The 20,713-nt window shown below is 35.6% G+C and overlaps 1 protein-coding gene across 1 annotated transcript; it reads right to left on the bottom strand.

Annotated features, from left to right (window-relative positions):
• Positions 1-25: 25 nt before the first annotated feature.
• Positions 26-1,544, bottom strand: LOC127127233 (vestitone reductase). Its single transcript, XM_051056364.1, has 4 exons — positions 1,312-1,544; positions 668-1,192; positions 388-580; positions 26-300 (listed from the first exon to the last, which is right to left on the bottom strand). Exons 1-4 carry the CDS (start codon positions 1,430-1,432, stop codon positions 159-161), a joined length of 981 nt encoding a protein of 326 aa, XP_050912321.1. The 5' UTR covers positions 1,433-1,544; the 3' UTR covers positions 26-158.
• Positions 1,545-20,713: the final 19,169 nt, after the last annotated feature.

The following is a 20,713-nucleotide window of genomic DNA, read 5'->3' on the forward strand; positions in this document are numbered from 1 at the left end:
TATGTTCGTAATAAAAGAGTGTGTATGGTTTTAGTCTTATTTTGATTGTTAAAGAAAAGTGTACTACAGTAAGTGCTAAAATGCATACATTTATTTCCCCTCACTCCTTCGTGCATACAATAGTTACTAAACTTGATATATAACTTCAGTATTTTTTATCAAAGATAACCCTTTTCCTTACAACACTGAATTGTATCATCCAACATTTCTTCAACACTATACTTGAACTCAAATCCAGCATCCTTGAGTTTCTTTGAGGTTAAATGTGAAAGCTTGTTACCTTTAATGTTCTTCACCTCCCTAAAAGATAAAACAAATTAAATATTAGTAACAACAAAAATAAATAACAAAAAATAAGTTTCCATGGAAAGGGATATTGTAACTCACTCTAATGTTGGTATATTAAATTCAGGATATTTAGGAGAAAGAATTTGAACTACTTCTTCAAGAGGTGCAATGAAGGGTGAACAATTATATCTCCCTTTTGGATTTGGATGCTCAAACAAAAATATATGTGCTCTTGCAACATCATCAACATGCACAATATGAAGATGAGACATAGCAAATGGATTCTTGTCCCCTACAACATTAATCAATTTTTCATTCTTAATATGAAGATTAGAAAGAAAAAAACATTAATACAAAAAAAAAATTAATCATCACTTACCAAATAAGAAAGATAGTGAACTATAAACAGATGCAGGAAGTTTAGGACATATGAAGGGTCCAACAACAAAAGTTGGTATAACAGTGACAATTTCCAACCCATGTTGTTCTCCGAATTCAAGAACAGCTTTCTCAGCTAGTGTCTTAGAAACTGAATACGGCCACGCAAAGGGCTTCAAAGTTCTTAGAAGATTAACATCACTCCAATGACTTTCATCCAATACATCTAATTCTTTCTCTTGAAGATAAACAGCGGAAGCGCTTGAAGTGTAAACGACTCTCTTCACTGTCTTTGAGTTTTTGCATGCTTTTAGAATTCCTAAAGCTCCGTCGATGTTTCTTTTCGTCACTACTTCTTCAGGTTCGCTCTCTTCGAAATCCATCGGAGTTGCGGTGTGGAATATTCCAACGCACCCTTCTATTGCTTCGTTGAAGCTTTCTGGTTTGCTAAGATCCGCAGTGAAAATTTTTAGTTTTTCAGATGCTCCGGGAAGATTTGTGAGAAAACTTATATCTCTTTTTTTCCCTGCCATTTACAAAATGATAATAATTATCAGAAACTCATACGTATAACTATACTGTTCAATCTAACAATATTAATATTTATCAAATTAACTAAATTTTAAAAACTAATATATATTTTACCTGGATCAGCTCTAACAGTGGTATTAACAGTGTAACCATCTTCAAGGAGTGTCTTGATGATCCATGAACCAATAAAACCTGTACCTCCTGTTACACAAACTCTTCCTTTCTCTTCTGCCATTTTCACACTTTCTATAACTTTGTTGCTACTACACACATATATGTATAGTCAGTTAGTGCCTTTTTCAAGGAAGACTGCGCTACTTTTCATTACTTTATTCTAAAATTAATCATACAGGGAAGTCCAGTGTTAGTTCCGTGTCAAAATAAAAAAGTCAATATTTCATTTGTCGTCAATTTATTTTAAAATGCTATTTTTTGCGAAACATCTAACATCCGAAATAAGAGAATACAATATTCAATTTCCAATGAAAGAGAGTAATTATATATTTAACTTCTTAAATCACACCAAAAAAATAAGTAGATACCACCCCTTTCATAAAAAACAAAAACCGCCCCCTTAAATAATAATACTAGTGCATGATTGAGATATAATGGATAAAAAATAGCCTACCACAAGATAAAGTCAATATAATACACAAAGTATGTGCATGTATGTCTAGAAACTAAGTACATATGGCATAATTTCAACTCTATGTGAAATACCAGCCTACCACGAGACAATGTTAGTATTAATTTCGAGAATTTCTTATCTAGGTGGAAAAAAAATTCAAAATTCAAAATGATGTAACACCCCCAAACTTCTACTATTCAAATACAGCACACAATTGCATAATCAGAGTAAATTAAAGCATGTATATATGAGGGCATCACATTTACTTATGTTAGAAACAACATATGTCATGGTCACATTCAAATAACAAGGATTATAAATCAAAATCAAATAACCAACATTCAAACTCACACAGCGGAATAAGATATCTCTTCATAAATGGTAAATAGTGATGATTCCCATAAATCATCTACCATAAAATATCGTTTTGGGCTCTAAGGCCACTCAACATCAAAACCAACATATCCAAATAACAAGATAAAAGAGAACACAACAATATCTCTCAATATCAAAACAAATACAAATAATTCCATAAACCCAAATGTTACATGACCAGAGCATTATAGACTACCTAGTCAAAACACAATAAGAACTAGCCTTCGAATCTAATCCTTGTGCGAAACACCACTATCTCCGGTACCTGAGCGATGTCACGATAGAACATTATTCCAACAGAAGGGTGAGAATTCAAATCATTATAGAAAAACATAATAATATGAAATGTATAACAAACATACATACATTATTAGAATTCATCACGCTTCATACAAACATGCATCATATCATCTTATTAAAGAATCACATGTTTATCATCATACGACATGACTCAACAATCCACAAGTATTCATTTATAAATACTAAACGATGTACAAAAGTCATATTTCACAACATATCGATTTCATGTACATATTATCATCCATCATCATTTACAAATCATCATCAAATATGTATACAACTTTCACATGATCCCATAATATATACAAGTCACCATTTCATCACATATATCACAAATATGCACATATATCACATCAACAACACATCAATAATTCATATCAAATGGATCACCTAAAGTCCACGTATATGCATATCTACCAAAATCATATCCACACAATCATATCACATAATCACACAAACAACAATTCATACAGACACATGCGACTCAATGCGTGACTCAATGCGATATGCATGTGGATCCCATCCGTTATCATTTCCAACTTGCCGGGCGTCTCTCAAATAGACTAGATAACCACCTCTAAAGCTTGATTTAGCCTTAAGCTTTCAAACCCCATTCGGCGTTAGGTTTGGGACAAGCAAATAATCTATGCGAGATTACCCAACATTGCCTCTTTCATAGACTCATGCTAATGTAAGTGTGCAACAACAACAAGACTCATGCAATTAAGACGATCACAACCCCTTAGTCATACATAAGCATACCACATCCAACATTTGCACAACATACACCTAATATGACTTCAAACCCAAACAATACATCAAATAGCATTCATCATCTCATCACAACACATTAACATAAAGCAAACAAGCCAATTCATGTTATTCATCAAATTCACATCATCACATACATAATTTCATGTATTATGTTTCTTCACAAAATCCATCTAAAACCATCCAATACATGTCAAACAATAGAAAACATGTCATTCACATTCACCACACATACAACATACATCCATATTAGGATTCTTTTGATAAAATATTAATCTACTGTTATCAAAATGAATATCACATTATAGATAATATCCTTAGCTTCGTAACGGTTCAAACGGCACCTCAAACGGAGTTACGGATCAAAATTTATTGAGCTTACAAGTTTTTCAAAATGCTGTCAAAAACCAGAAAATTTTTTGTTGCGAAAATGTTGTCAAAAAGCAGAAAATTTGCTGTTGTGAAAATGCTGTCAAAAACCAGAAAATTTGCTGTTGCAAAAATCCTGTCAAAAATCAGAAAATTTGTTGTTGCAAAAATGCTGTTGTCCAGCCCGAATTTTCATCATAAAACCACATTAATCCATCATTTTTCAAGAAATAAATAGTTATACAATCTATATATAACATATAGCAACTATTATGATCATAGAAACAAGATTCTAAGCTCTACTAATTTTCACCAAAATCCCAAATTAACCATTTTTAAGTGAAACTCAAACATGCAATTATACACCAAATCATGTTCTATACACATACTCATTCATGAAATTCAATATAGAAACATCATAGCATAACATAAACATCAATTTCATGGATTAAAACATAAACATATATTAGGGTTTCTCAAAATCAAAATCCCCAAATCCTAAGTTTATGATATCTAACCCACATACATTACATACATTATGTTTATCCATAACCACTTGAAATTCCATCCCTACCTTAGTATAGATGAAATCTCTAGGTCCTTCTTCTTCTAGTTTCCTCTTCTCCTCTTTCTCTTCTCTTCTATTCTATTTTATTCTCTCTTCTTCTCTTGTTTTACAAAACTAACTTTAATCTCTAAAAACCTTACTATCTTTTTAACTCATAATGGGCTTAACCCACTTATCCACCCATTCTAATTAATTAGGCCCATTACTAGACAATTACTATTTCTATTCATAAAATTCAGTTATTCAAATAACACATATATTCAAATAATTCAAATAATTCAAATAATCAGCAGAACACATATTTAATTAATTATCACACCAAATAATGATTAATTAAAATAAACACCTAATAAATAAATACAGAAATTAAATCAAGGTGTTACAACTCTCCCCCACTTAAAGTATTTTCGTCCTCGGAAATTACCTCAAGGAAACAACTCGGGAACACAAACTCTATCATGACACCTCATGATACCATTCTCATCAATCCGAAAATCACCACCTTTACCTTGATTGATCAACGTCAATCGATCTACCAAAACCAAATCAGATTTCTGACCTTCTCGAATCTCATCCAAAATTCCACTAGTAAGCTTCAACATACCAAGCTTCACTCCAAAATAAGTCTCTTCACAAACCAAACTCATATCTCAAAATTGTTCAAGCAAATCCAATTCTCGCACCATCAACATCGACATATGCAAAGATTTCCTACTCAAAGCATCGGCTACAACATTCGTTTTGCCAGCATGATAATTCAAATCAAAATCATAATCCTTCAAGAATTCTAACCATCTCCTTTGCCTCATATTCAACTATTTCTGATCGAACAAATACTTCAAACTCTTGTGATCACTAAACAAATCGAATCTCGACCCAAACAAAAAATGTCTCCAAATCTTCAAAACAAACACAATAACAGCTAATTCTAAATCATGAGTCGGATAATTCCTCTCATGCACTTTGAGTTTCCTTGAAGCATAAGCTACAACTTGTTGATTATGCATTAACACACCTCCTAAACTCATCAAGGAAGCATCACAATGCACAATAAATGGTTCTGATGGATTCAGAAAAATCAAAATAGGAGCAGTAGTTAATCTCCTCTTCAACTCTTGAAAACTAGCTTCACACGATGCAGTTCAAATGAAAGCTCGACCTTTCCTAGTCAATTGCATTAACGACAAAGATAACTTAGAAAAGCCTTAAATAAACTTTCAATAATAACTTGCCAAACCAATAAAACAACAAATCTCAGACACAAATTTTGGCGCTTCCCATTGAGATATAGCCTCAATCTTAGAAGGATCAACCGAAATACCACCACTAGAGATGACATGGCCAAGGAAACTCACTTCCTTCAACCAAAACTCGCACTCCAAAAGTTTAACAAACAACTGCTTCTCTTTTAATACAGATAAAACAATCCTTAAATGCTCATCATGAGCCTCTTCACTCTTCGAATAGATCAAAATATCATCGATAAACACAACAACAAACTTATCGAGATATTTATGAAAAATCTGATTCATGTACTCCATAAATACACCAGGTGCATTCGTCACACCGAGAGGCATCACCAAATACTCATATTGTCCAACCCTTATTCTAAAAGCAGTCTTCTGAATATCTTCAGCTTTCACACAGATCTGATGATACCCAGACCTCAAATAAATCTTGCTAAACACACAAGCACCAACCAACTGATCCATCAAATCATCAATCCTCGGAAACGGATACTTATTCTTGATAGTAACCTTATTCAGTTATCTGTAATCCACACACAACCTCATAATACCTTCTTTCTTCTTAACTAAAAAGACAGGTGCACTCCACGGTGACACACTCGGACAAATAAAACTCTTATCAAGCAAATCCTCTAGTTGACTCTTCAACTCTTTCAACTCAGATGGTGACATCCGATACAGAGCCATCGATACCAAGACTAGTACTAGGAATCAAATCAATCGTGAACTCAACTTCACGTTCAGGCGGCAAATCGCTAAGCTCATCAGGAAACCCTTCAGAAAAATCACGAACAACTGCAAATTCACCCATTGTTCCATTTTCACTAAGCTTCAAACTTGCCACCAACATAAACACTTCAGCACCATCTCGCACAGATTCATTCACTTGTTGAGTAGACAAGAATAAACCACCTTCCTTCTCTGGCTCAAGAAAAATAACAGCTCTCGCAAAACAATTGATATAGACATGGTTGGCCCTCAACCAGTCCATTCCCAAAATAACATCAAGTTGACTAAATGGAAAACACACTAAATCAACTTCAAAATCTTTATCACAAATATTCAACGGACATTCCAAACAAACAGATAAAGTAGTCACCGAACCCATAGCCAGATGTCCCTACCCCGATACAATTTTCATCTGATCCATGACTCTACTGCACATGCATACATTCATTATTTCAAAAAAAAAACTGGGTAACCGATTACCCTAATAAGGGTAACCGATTACCCAGAGCAAAAACTGATTTTTTGGCCATTTTGGGACTGTGTAATCGATAACCCTAATCAGGGTAACCAATTACACCTGCGCAAACAGTAGAAATAGCTCTGTTTTTTACACAGAGGACCCTTTGGTTCACCAACTTCAACACCTTTGCTTCCCCTATAAATAGAGCACTATCCCCACTCATTTTTCAAGCTTGAAAGCCACAAAACCTCTGCCCAAATCACCTTCAAGCTCCCTCTTTTCAACTTAAATCCTAACTCACCCAAACCCTTTTTTCTTCTTTGAACCACCCAACCACCATGTAAAAATCCACCATTTCCACACAACAACAACAGTAACAAACTTCTAACCTTCACTCACATAATCATTCACCACCACCACATAAACATACAACTTCTTTCCCTTCCTTTTTTCTACCATAACAACCATAACCAACCTCTTCCAAGCTTTTTGCTTCATTCTCAAACCCAAACACAACAGTAACCTAGTTTTGACACCACACTCTTGGTAATATTTTGGACTCAAACTCCTTATCATTTTTTTTGGTTTTGTTTTATGTTTGAAAATGAGTTTTTACTCTTGGGTTGTGTTTTGAGAGAGATTTTAGTCAACTTTGAATAAGTGTTTTTTTGTTAGGTTTACACCCTTTTGGGGATTTTTTGCTCTTACTACTTTTTATCCACCATTTTCAATCAAACATTGTTTCTTGTTATCATTTAATATTTATTGTTGACTTGTTTTTCACATTTACTTGGTTGATAAGTTCAATTAGATCATGACCATGGTTGTTTAGAGTTGATTAAATCTTCAATACTTCAAACCTATTAATGGTTGATCAATAGATCATTCATGATACTTTGAGGCATTGATAGATTGCATATACTTTAACCATAGTTTGGTCATTTGATACATAGATGAAACCATTTCCTAAACCTTGTTTCTTGTTATCATTTAATATTTATTGTTGACTTGTTGTTATATTTATTTGGTTGATGAGTTCTATTAGATCATGACATGGTTGTTTAAAGTTGATTAAATCTTCAATGTTTTAAACCTATTAATGGTTGATCAATAGATCATTCATGATACTTTGAGGCATTGATAGATTGTCTCTATTTCACCCATATTTGAGTCATTTGATGCATAGATGAAACCATATTCTCTATATTAACTTGCTAATCCATTTGCTTATTGTTATTCTACTAACTACTAACTACTAACATTTATATTATTGCACTTTAATTCCTTGTAATTTAGTTTATTGTTACTAACCATTAACTACTAACTTCTAACATTTACATTATTGCACTTTACTTCCTTGCAATTTATTTTATTGTTCATTTACATTCACTAACCATTATTGTAGTGATATTACCATTCTTTCTCTTGTGATTTACTTTTATGTCATTACTTTGTAATTTACATTCAAGTACTCATTATCATCATCATTGTACAAACTCATCATGCATGTTTATTTACTTGTTATTTATTTTATTGTCATCATACATTAAAAACAACAAAAACATGATAAAATTATAAGACCAAAAATATTCACTCCAATCTTAATCAACTCAGACTTAGAGGATTTCATCTTAGGGCCTTTGCTTGGAGGCTTTCCTTTACTCTTTGTGATACTTTGTAAACGTTGGATTTTCATCTGTAACTTACATGCATGTTGTAAGAATGGCATCATGGCACCACCTTAGGGGGACATGTTTGTAAGACCATTATCCTTTGTTTAGCTTAGGTCACTTTAGCACACAAAAGACTTTCTCTTGGGCTACCTTACAATGAGACTCTTTATTTTCGTGTTGGTTATTTTGCATTCACGTTGCATAAGCTAAAATTCATAAGCAATCTCATTTCGAGACCATTTTCATAATTCAATTCATATGCACATGTAAATACAAACCTCGGTCAATATCGAGTGCGCCTTTTCCAAATCAATTTAAAACACCCTTGTAAGTCGGTCGCTTTTAAAGCATCGCCATCAACCTCACATAGCTTACTCTTGGGCTTTATTACAATGAGATCTATTCGATTTTTATCGAGTAGAAGAGCAATACACTAAATAAATTCACTTCATTCAAAACACAAATCTAAAACCTCGATCCAACGTCGAGTATTTTCTCTCAAACTCAATTGAAATACCCCGATTAAATCAAAATAAGCTAAATGAAAAGGAAGTCGACTTTGAGTTTTCAACCTCACTCCTCAATTGGACGAATACGAGTTTTCTTACTTGGTCAGTCAAACAATTGTCATTTACCGCCAAACATACAACTTAATCAAATCATTTCCTTAAAAAAATATACGAAAAAGGAGATGGTTTTGAGCTTTCAATTCCTCTTCTCAAATGCTTGGATATGGGTTGTCTTACTCAGTCATTCGAGTATTTGTCGTTCATTCTAAAATACGTCAATCTTATACAACCTTATTTTCATAAATACTTAGATGAAACAGAGAGCGATTTAGAGTCTTCTATTCCCTTTCTCGGTTATTAGGATACGAGTTGTCTTACTCGATTATCCGAGTAATCGTCATCCAACCAAAAACATCTTAACCAATCAAAACATCCAACATATTAATCCAACTTGTCACCCCCCAGTGTGACCAACACTCTTTTAAGAAAGAACACTGTTAATCCTTTCTAATGCGCATAACAAACCAATGCTTAAGCCTGCGCCGAGAGTAGACAAGCCAGCGTTTAGCCTTTAGAACGTGATTTAAAACAGTTGTTCACTAAAAGACACCAACCAACCGTTGTTTCCCGAACTACGAATGCTCTGACTTCGTTATTACACCATAAGGATACGTAGGCAGGAGATTGTTGTATCTTCGCAAGCACACTAATAAAAAACCTCCCTTTTCCCCTTTTTATGAGGTTCTCATCCATTTCTATTTTCACTATTTTATAACCCAAAGATAACAAGCAAACATAAATTAACACTCGAAATGCACATTAGAACTAAAAGGTTCCCGTTGAGTACAACGAACGTAAGGGGTGCTAATACCTTCCCCTTACGTAATTCACTCCCGAACCCAAATATGGTTGCGATGACCATTATTCCATCTTTCAAAGGTTTTATCGATATTTTCCTATTCCTTCATTGGGATAAATAAAGTTCGGCGGCGACTCTGTTCGAACACTATATTTTTCCGCGACCATCGCGAGGAATCGTATTTTTCGAGATGCGACAGATGGCGACTCTGCAGGGGACTAGCTCCAAGCAAAAGAGAGTGAAGCCTAATTTAGTTCAGTTTTTGTATTGTGTGTTAATCTTTTTTGTTTGTCTGTTATTTTTATTTTACTATTATCATTCTGTCATAATTATTATATTGTGATTTATTGACCATGTCTTATTGGGGGTTCTCTGGTTGGTGATACTTTGTGAGATAGGCTCTCCACCCGAGTCTGAGAAAAACCATAAGTTTAAGTTGGTGGTTGCATAGTGGACGCCCACAAGGAGTATTCCTTGTTGGGACGATACGAAGACCCCGCCTAGAGGAGATTCTCTTGAGATATTATTGCCCGACGAGTCTTCGTCACGACGATACTATTATCAAGTTGGATCAATGACTTTAGGGACCTCTTAACCCACTCTATCCGGCGGTTATGCAATATTAACCTACGAAGTTTCAGACTTGTTGGGTGAATACGAAAGCCCCAATCAGATGAGATCCCTTGGACGTATTATTATCTTACAGTAATATTTCCAACCTCGATCTATGACTCTGAGAACCTTGTTAGAACCTTGGACTCGAGAGTTGTGTAGTAGAATCCCCATGGAGTTTTCCTTGTTGGGACAATACGAAGACCTCACCTAGATGAGATCTTCTTAAGGATATTATTGTCCGACGAGTCTTCGTCACGACAGTGACGTTCTCAAGAAATATCTGTGACTCTAGGAACCTACCAACTGTAGAGCCTACCCCTGGGGTTACATTATTCAGAGATACTCGTCATTCACCCGTTATTCTGATTCATCTGAGAACACCTTGAACTTGTGATCCTAAACATGTCACTACATTCATACACATATCATTGCATTTGCATTCATCATCATACATTTCATATCATTTTTCACACAAAAAAAACCAAAAAAACTCATTAATCCTTCGTCCATAACCTGCAGTTGATTTCCCGACACTCATATCAGACTTGAAGTAGCTCTTGAAAGATCATGGATCCGTTGTAGCAAGTTCACATTGCATTAAGAGGAGATGTTAACTCGATGAAAAACCAGATAAACCAACTTGTGGAGGCTATGATAGCTTTAGAAAAGAGGGAGGACAACATTCAGCAGACTGCAGTCATAGAGAATGTTATTCCAGCTCTAGTAAATGGTCCTACCCAACCTCAGCTTGTGCGAACCCCAGTTAATAACTCTATTGTACAAGAACGTTATTTTGTTCAAGATTCCTCACGTCATGATGTTGTTGAGTATCATAGTTTTGCATTCTCCATGCCAGATTCCCATGGAACAAGCCTAGTGGTTAATGTTGAGTAACTACAAGATGATGAGATTGCTAAAAGATGTTGCGTGCTAGAGAAAAGACTCAAGGCCATAGAAGGACAAAATACTCTTGAACTGAATGCTTTAGACATGTGTTTGGTACCTGGCCTGGTTATACCCGCAAAATTCAAAGCACCATAATTTGAGAAGTACAAAGGGGATGGCTGTCCAAAGCACCATTTGGTGATGTTTTGTCGAAAAATGACCTCTTATGCCCACAATGATAAGTTGATGATTCACTGTTTCCAGGATAGTTTGACTGGGGCATCATTAAGTTGGTACATGAAGTTAGAAAGGAATCATGTTCAATCATGGTTGGACCTAGCTAACGCATTCTTAAAGCAATACAAATATAATATGGACATAACTCCCGATCGCATGCAGCTAAGAGCCTTATCTCAGGAAGACAATGAATCCTTCAGAGGGTATGCCCAAAGACGGAGAAAGTTAGCGGCTTGCGTTGAGCCACTACTCTTAGACAAAGAACTAATGGAATTATTCAGGGACACCCTGCAAAGTCCATACTTCGAAAGGATGATTAGCAGTGCAGCATCAGACTTCGCTAACTTAGTGACAATTGGAGAACGCATCGAGAGTGCCCTAAAAAATGGAAGAATCCAAGGTGCCTGGAGCAACCAAGCTAGCGAGACAGAATCCCTCAGCGATTCCCAAAAGGAAGAGGATAATGAAATAAATGCAGTCATGGTAGATGTTGGGTATTCTCACGATGCACCAGCCAGACCTTATGGTTCTTCACCTTCTCAACAATCACCATTTCCAACACCACGTTATCCTTATAAGCAACCGACAAGGCCTAGAGCACCATTCAAGCAACCATGGACTATTCCTCATACAAATCAAAGATCTCGTGGTCAAGGATATCAGAATCAGCATCTGAACCAGCATAAGCCTCAAAACAATCTGGAAAGAAAGAATGCTCCTCTCGATCCAATTCCTATGTCATACAGTCAACTTCTGCCATATCTGATTCAAAGCTCGCTGGTGGAGCCTAAGTCTCTCAGGCCATTGCCAGAACCATACCTACCTGGATATGATCCTGATGTGCAATGTGGATATCATGCCGGAACAATAGGGCATTCAACTGAAGACTGCAATGCTTTCAAGGCTAAAGTGCAACAATTGATCGACAAAAGGTACATATCATTTTCAGAAGGAAGCCTGTTGGTGCACATTCATCTCTCGTCAGAATAAGTTCAAAGATTTCATAGAGTATCTCCTAATGCCAGTAGTTCAGACAGGAAGACATCCTCAACACTGGCAATCGTTGGACTGATTTGTTTCTATTTTTGCATTTGTAGTTTCTTTGTTGTTAAAAGCTGCTTGTGTTTAAACGTTGTTGTTTTTAATGGTAATATTGATGAAGTAATGATGCATGTTTTGAATTAATTATCTCGCATTCGCTCATTTTTCTTCTTTTATATCAAAAATAAAAAAAATACATCAGTGTTTCTCCCATTCACTTTTCTTTATCATAACTTTTGTTTTAGCAAAGATTTGAGAGAGGATGACGAAAACAAAATACCCATAATTGCTGACTATATGCTTTTGGATAAAATCCTGCTGATGATGTACAAACATTGTTTCAAATTCACAAACACTTGAGAGATAAGGAGTTAATCCCTAGTCAACCACTTTGAGCCTAGAAGTAGAAGTTTCTTTCGGATCTAAAAAACCTTACATTAAACCTGGGGCAGGGTAGTGTTCAGTTAATCTGACTACACATTCAAATTATAAGACGAAGCATCCCATTTGTAGATCAACCACATGATATTATTTGCACATATCCCGAAGCATAGAAGGAACCAGGAAAAATCCAAAGGTTATGTTGGATTGTTCTTCAAATGACCAATGACTTGGCAGTCACAATTCTAAAAAATAAAATAAAAAAACTCGCTAAGTCAAACATCCAAAGATACGACTTAAGCAAAAAATAAGAGCAATCCCGATGGACTAAGGCTTCAAAAAGCGGTCCATGCAAAAGTTAGGGATCAAAAAAAAATCAAAGGAGGTCACGAAAACCCTCAACAAAATGAAAACAAGATTTAGTGACCACCATATCAAGAATCAAAGGGTCACCAATATCCATGAAGAGCAAAATAAAGTGTCTGCCATTTCAAAAAGATCTTACACTGCTAAAATCTCGTAAGAGTAAGTGTGTGTCTAATTAATTGAACGTAGGATTGGAGATCATCATGAAGAAGGGGTGGGTTAAAAAAACTTTGAGCCTTATATCCTTTTGTTGCAATAACCATGAACCAAGCCATGTTACAACCTTTAAAAGACCTAATTGAAGCAGGGTTTATTCTGAAAGCATACTACAACAAGGTTGCGTAAACTGACTCCTAAAAATTTGCTAATCTTTTACTTTAGTACAATCTTCTTGTTGTATCCTTCGCATTGTTAAATCATCATTGCGTTTGGATTAAAATGGTTCATTCACCACACACTATCACATCATTTCAATAATAATTCTTTTCAAAACCTGCATGAGTATTGCATTAAAATTACCATTTCTGAATAAACAATTTTAACTGCAAGTCAGTACTTGACGTTAGGGAAATTTCAACAAAGAGCAATCAGAGAAGCTTGACCATTTATCAGAATCAAGACTACCTCCGAACCTAGGAATATGGGGCATGCCACCTAAACATCAGTTGTTCATAGGAAGATTACTCCAAGAATTGGTCAGTCTTAAACAGTCTCCAACATTTGTTCATAAATGTGCAAATCATTTCAAGAATCAGTTGATCCAGAGCAAATCATCTCGGGACTCTATTAACTAGGGGCAGATCACCTAGAGGTTCTGGTAGCCAGGGGCAGACCCCTTCAATGTTCAGTCAAGGTGAGTTAAGTCGCTTTAACGCTCATACTGGGGCAAGCTACCTCAAAAGTATAGAAAAGTAAACCACTCCGAGAGTCGGTTAATCAAGGAAAAATATTTTCATGACTTTAAATTTTGGGGCAAGCTGTCTCCAAATTATGGTACAATTGCTTTCAAAATCCTTTCGAGGTAAACATTTTGCATAGACCCATCACATTGGGGCAAGATAAGCCATACAAGAGCGAGTCCTCTCCATGTTTCAAGCAGTTCAAGCAAAAGCTTTTTCGCAAGTCAGCAAATGCAGAGTTCAAGATGAGTGTCGGGGAATCATGTTATCATCCCATGAAACAACCATCTGGAAGACAGAAGCCTTTTTGCAAAGAACCTTCTCTTCCAATACCCACGCAGGGGCATTTTGAAAACCTGCAAATCATTACATAAATCATCCTCATGCATTAGTCATGTCACTTTGCTCTAAGATAAAACCATGCATATCGTAAAACTCATCAGGTCTAACCCCATAACATGAACCTGACATCAAAAAGCCTTGAAACACAAAATCTGACACCAAAGCCCAACATCGCTTGGCCATTTCAAAGTCCAGTTCTCGTCTGGCAACTTATTTCAAAGCCTAGTTCCCGTCTGGAAAACCTTTTTCAAAAAAACCAGTTCCCGTCTGGCAATTTATTTCAAAGCCTAGTTCTTGTATGACAAACCTTTTTCAAAAAAAACCAGTTCCCGTCTGGCAATTTATTTCAAAGCCCAGTTCCCGTCTGGCAAATTATTTCGAAGTCCGGTTCTCGTCTGGCAACTTATTCCAAAGTCCAGTTCTCGTCTGGCAAACTATATCAAAAATCAGTTCTTGTACGACAAATCATGTGCCAAATACCAGTTCTCGTTAGGTAAACTATCTCTTAATACCAGTTCTCGTCTGGTAGGTCACCTATTTCAATACCAGTTCTTGTATGGTAGTAAATTATTTTCACCAGTTCTCGTCTGGTAGCCTACTTTAAAAATCAGTTCCTGTTTGATAAACAAAAACAAATCCAGTCCCGTCTGACATTTCAATTATTTTCTCCAGTTCGCGTCTGGTAACATATCCTTCAAGTGATGTCCTCATCTGTCAGTTCAATCTCCTTCACCAGTTCTCATCTGGCAGTTCCCATTTAAAGTCCAACCTCATTGGCAATCAAGAATTAAACCCTACAAAAACATTCAATTACCCAGTTGCATTCCCACATGCATCACACGAATCATCCATACATGGTTTTCCTACCAAACAAAAAATTAAAAAACACAGTCATATCAATCATCAGCATACTCATGCATAATACTTCCCCAAAACAAAAATTTCAATAAAATAAAAATCATTCGCATTCCTTCATGCACAGCCAAATATCCCCAACAATTGCATCCCTTCATACGTATCATGCATCATCACATGCATAGTACTGCCACTCAAAGTGGGACATCATACAAAAATCACACAAAAATATCAAGATCCAAGGTCATTCATGTGTATCTTGTGCATTTCTCATTTCCAAATAAAGTTATTACCCTGCATGTGCTCGTGGAATCATTTTCTCAGCAAACCATTTTTCAACTCTATAATTAATAATGGTATTCCCAGCATTTTCTTTGCAATCATTGCTCCCCAAGCGGAGGTTACCCTAAAAAGTCTCCTATGAGCTTTTCCCCTACAGAGCATTTCCAGTATGTCTCCCTCAAAAGGAGTCTTTTCTTAAAATTCCCCCAACAGACGAATATTCAAGATACTGCTTCATTTATCTGAAGAATCTAATTTCTCTGTTTGAGATATTGCTTCATCAATATGAAGAGTCTCATTTCAGATTCTTTTAAAGATACTGCTCTAATATCGTCGGAGAGTCTTAGATTCAATTAAGGTATCTTTCCCTTTTTGGAATATCTTAATTCTATCATATAAGATGCTGCTTTGACTCGATATAGAGAATCTCATTTTTACTGTTTGAGATGTTGCTGCATCAATATGAAGAGTCTCATTCCAGATTCTTCTAGAGATACTGCTCTAATATCCTCTGAGAGTCTTAGATTCGGTTAAGGTATTTTTCCCTTGCTGGAATATCTTAATTCTATCATATAAGAAGCTGCTTCGACTCGATACAGAGAATCTCATTTTTACTGTTTGAGATACTGCTTCATTCATCCGAAGAATCTCATTTGTCTGTTTGAGATACTGATTCATTCATTTGAAGAATCTCATTTGTTTTCAAGATACTGCTCTAGTATCCTCGGAGAATCTTAGATACTATTGAGGTATCATTCCCTTGTTGGAATATCTCGATGATATCATGTAAGAAACTGCTCTGTTTGATCCCCAGAGAATATCATGTTTTCTGTTCAAAACAATGTTCTGCTAATTTTCAAAAAGTCTTAGATGCCATGGAAGTATCGTTCTATTGTCGGAATATCTCTATCATGGCATCCAAGATGTTGCTCTGATAATTCCCGGAGAGTCTTGATTGTTTTATTTTACCTTCCGATAACCTTTTCTTACTATATTTCTCACTGCATTTTTATTTTCGCATTTCTTCCTTACATTTCAAAGGACAAAATTCGAGTCTTTCAAGTATTTAATTATCTTCCACCGTGAATGTACGAAGACTGTTGTCATTCGTAATTTCTGGTTCAAGGTAACTAAATAGGGGCAGCTGTCATACCCCAATTTTGTCCCTATCCCGATACAATTTTCATCTGATCCATGACCCTACTACACATGCGTACATTCATTATTTCAAAAAAAAAATTGGGTAACCGATTACCCAGACCAAAAACTGATTTTTTGGCCATTTTGGGAATGTGTAATCGATTACCCTAATCAGGGTAACCGTTTACACCTGCGCAGACAGCGGAAATAGCTCTGTTTTTTACACAGAGGACCCTTTGGATCACCCACTTCAACACCTTTGCTTCCCGTATAAATAGAGCATTATCCCCACTCATTTTTCAAGCTTGAAAGCCATAAAACCTCTGCCCGAATCACCTTCAAGCTCCCTCTTTTCAACCTAAACCCTAACTCACCCAAACCCTCTTTTCTTCTTTGAACCACCCAACCACCATGTAAAAATCCACCATTTCCATACAACAACAACAGTAACAAACTTCTAACCTTCACTCACATAATTATTCACCACCACCACATAAACATACAACATCCTTCTCTTCCCTTTTTCTATCATAACAACCATAACCACCCTCTTCCAAGCTTTTTGCTTCATTCTCAAACCCAAACACAACAATAACCTAGTTTCGACACCACACTCTTGGTAATATTTTGGACTCAAACTCCTTAACATTTTTTTGGTTTTATTTTATGTTTGAAAATGAGTTTTTACTCTTGGGTTGTGTTTTGAGAGAGATTTTAGTCAATTTTGAGACAAGTGTTTTTTTGTTAGGTTTACACCATTTTGGGGATTTTTTGCTCTTACTACTTTTTATCCACCATTTTCAATCAAACTTGTTTCTTGTTATCATTTAATATTTATTGTTGACTTGTTTTTCACATTTATTTGGTTGATAAGTTCAATTAGATCATGACCATGGTTGTTTAGAGTTGATTAAATCTTCAATACTTCAAACCTATTAATGGTTGATCAATAGATCATTCATGATACTTTGAGGCATTGATAGATTGCCTCTACTTTAACCATATTTGGATCATTTGATACATAGATGAAACCATTTCATAAACCTTGTTTCTTGTTATCATTTAATATTTATTGTTGACTTGTTGTTATATTTATTTGGTTGATGAGTTCTATTAGATCATGGCATGGTTGTTTAGAGTTGATTAAATCTTCAATGTTTCAAACCTATTAGTGGTTGATCAATAGATCATTCATGATACTTTCAGGCATTGATAGATTGCCTCTATTTCACCCATATTTGAGTCATTTGATGCATATATGAAACCATATTCTCTATATTAACTTGCTAATCCATTTGCTTATTGTTATTCTACTAACTACTAACTACTAACATTTATTTTAGTGCTTTTTAACTCCTTGCAATTTATTTTATTGTTACTAACCATTAACTACTAACTTCTAACATTTACATTCTTGCACTTTACTTCCTTTCAATTTATTTTATTGTTCATTTACATTCACTAACCATTATTATTGTGATATTACCATTCTTTATCTTGTGATTTACTTTTATGTCATTACCTTGTAATTTACATTCAAGTACTCATTATCATCATCATTGTACAAACTCATCATGCATGTTTATTTACTTGTTATTTATTTTATTGTCATCATACATTAAAAACAACAAAAACATGATAAAATTATAAGACCAAAAATATTCACTCCAATGTTAATCAACTATGACTTAGAGGATTTCATCTTAGGACCTTTGCTTGAAGGCTTTCCTTTACTCTTTGTGATACTTTGTAAATGTTGGATTTTCATCTGTAACTTACATGCATGTTGTAAGAATGGCATCATGGCACCACCTTAGGGGGACATGTTTGTAAGACCATTATCCTTTGTTTAGCTTAGGTCACTTTAGCACACAAAAGGCTTTCTCTTGGGCTACCTTACAATGAGACTCTTTATTTTCTTGTTGGTTATTTTGCATTCACGTTGCATAAGCTAAAATTCATAAGCAAACTCATTTTGAGACCACTTTCATAATTCAATTCATATGCACATGTAAATACAAACCTCGGTCAATATCGAGTGCGCCTTTTCCAAATCAATTGAAAACACCCTTGTAAGTCGATCGCTTTTAAAGCATCGCCATCAACCTCACATAGCTTACTCTTGGGCTTTCTTACAATGAGACCTATTCGATTTTTATCGAGTAGAAGAGCAATACACTAAATAAATTCACTTCATTCAAAACACAAATCTAAAACCTCAATCCAATGTCGAGTATTTTCTATCAAACTCAATTGAAATACCCCTATTAAATCAAAATAAGCTAAATGAAAAGGGAGTCAACTTTGAGTTTTCAACTTCACTCCTCAATTGGACGAATACGAGTTTTCTTACTCGGTCGGTCGAGCAATTGTCATTTTCCTCTAACATACAACTTAATCAAATCATTTCCTTAAAAAAACTATACGAAAAAGGAGATGGTTTTGAGCTTTCAATTTCTCTTCTCAAATGCTTGGATATGAGTTGTCTTACTCAGTCATTCGAGTATTTGTCGTTAATGCTAAAATACGTCAATCTTATACAACCTTATTTTCATAAATACTCGGATGAAACATAGAGCGCTTTAGAGTCTTTTATTCCCTTTCTCGGTTATTAAGATACGAGTTGTCTTACTCGATTATCCGAGTAATCGTCATCCAACCAAAAACATCTTAACCAATCAAAACATCCAACATATTAATCCAACTTGTCGCCCCCCGTGTGACCAAAACTCTTTTAAGAAAGAACACTGTTAATCCTTTCTAATGCGCACAACAAACCAATGCTTAAGCCTGCGCCGAGAGTAGACAAGCCAGCGTTTAGCCTTTAGAACGCGATTTAAAACAGTTGTTCACTAAAAGACACCAACCAACCGTAGTTTCCCGAACTACGAATGCTCTGACTTCCTTATTGCACCATAAGGATACGTAGGTAGGAGATTGATGTATCTTCGCGAGCACACTAATAAAAAACCTCCCTTTTCCCCTTTTTATGAGGTTCTCATCCATTTTTATTTTCAATATTTTATAACCCAAAGATAACAAGCAAACATACATTAACACTCGAAACGCACATTAGAACTAAAAGGTTCCCGTTGAGTACAACGGACGTAAGGGGTGCTAATACCTTCCCCTTACGTAATTCACTCCCGAACCCGAATATGGTTGCGACGACCATTATTCCATCTTTCAAAGGTTTTATCGATATTTTCCTATTCCTTCATTGGGATAAATAAAGTTCGGTGGCGACTCTGTTCGAACACTAAATTTTTCCGTGACCATCGCGAGGAATCGTATTTTTCGAGATGCGACACCAGAGTATCAATAACCATGCTTCCATGCATAACAAATATTTCAAGATTCAATCTCTTAGCACAATCCAAAGAAATAAAAGAACGCGTCGCACCAGTATCAATAATAGCAATCAAAGGCATATTATTAATAAAGCACGTACCTCGAATCAATCTCTCCTCAGCAGAAGTATCAACCTCGGACAATGAAAACACTTTCCCTTTGGTTTGCTCCTTCTTCGGCTTGTTGCACTTGGTACTAATATGCCCTTGCTCACCACAGTTGTAGCAAGTCACATTCGAACCAACTCTACAATCAAAAGATTTGTGACCTTGCTTGCCACACTTGAAATAAGTCACATCACCCTTAGAACACTCGGGAGCACGATGTCCCTTAACACCACATCTGAAGCACTTGACAGGAGTGTGAGATCCTCCCCCACTCGGCTTCTTGCCATTACCAACTTTCTTCTTACCATCATACGGCTTCCCTCGGAATTTCCCTTTTCCTTTCTTATCATGCAAGGACTTGTAATGAGCAGCACTCTCACGACTATCCTCATCAGAGATCCTACTCTTGTGAACCAACTTAGAAAATCTTGTAATCTGTTGGTAACCCATTGCCTTCTTGATATCAGGTCTCAACCCATTCACCAACTTAAGACACTTGGATCTCTCAACATTAGCAGTATTTTAAT

This window comes from Lathyrus oleraceus, chromosome 3 (assembly GCF_024323335.1).
Source record: "Lathyrus oleraceus cultivar Zhongwan6 chromosome 3, CAAS_Psat_ZW6_1.0, whole genome shotgun sequence".
Classification (NCBI taxonomy): Eukaryota; Viridiplantae; Streptophyta; class Magnoliopsida; order Fabales; family Fabaceae; genus Lathyrus; species Lathyrus oleraceus.

Bases quoted from the DNA above. Each gene is read 5' to 3' on its own strand.
- LOC127127233 (XM_051056364.1), bottom strand. From the start codon at position 1,432: ATGGCAGAAGAGAAAGGAAGAGTTTGTGTAACAGGAGGTACAGGTTTT. The intron at 581-667 runs GTAAGTGATGAT...TTAATGTTGTAG, and splicing joins TTCACTATCTTTCTTATTTG to GGGACAAGAATCCATTTGCT. The intron at 301-387 runs GTGAGTTACAAT...TTTATCTTTTAG, and splicing joins TTTAATATACCAACATTAGA to GGAGGTGAAGAACATTAAAG.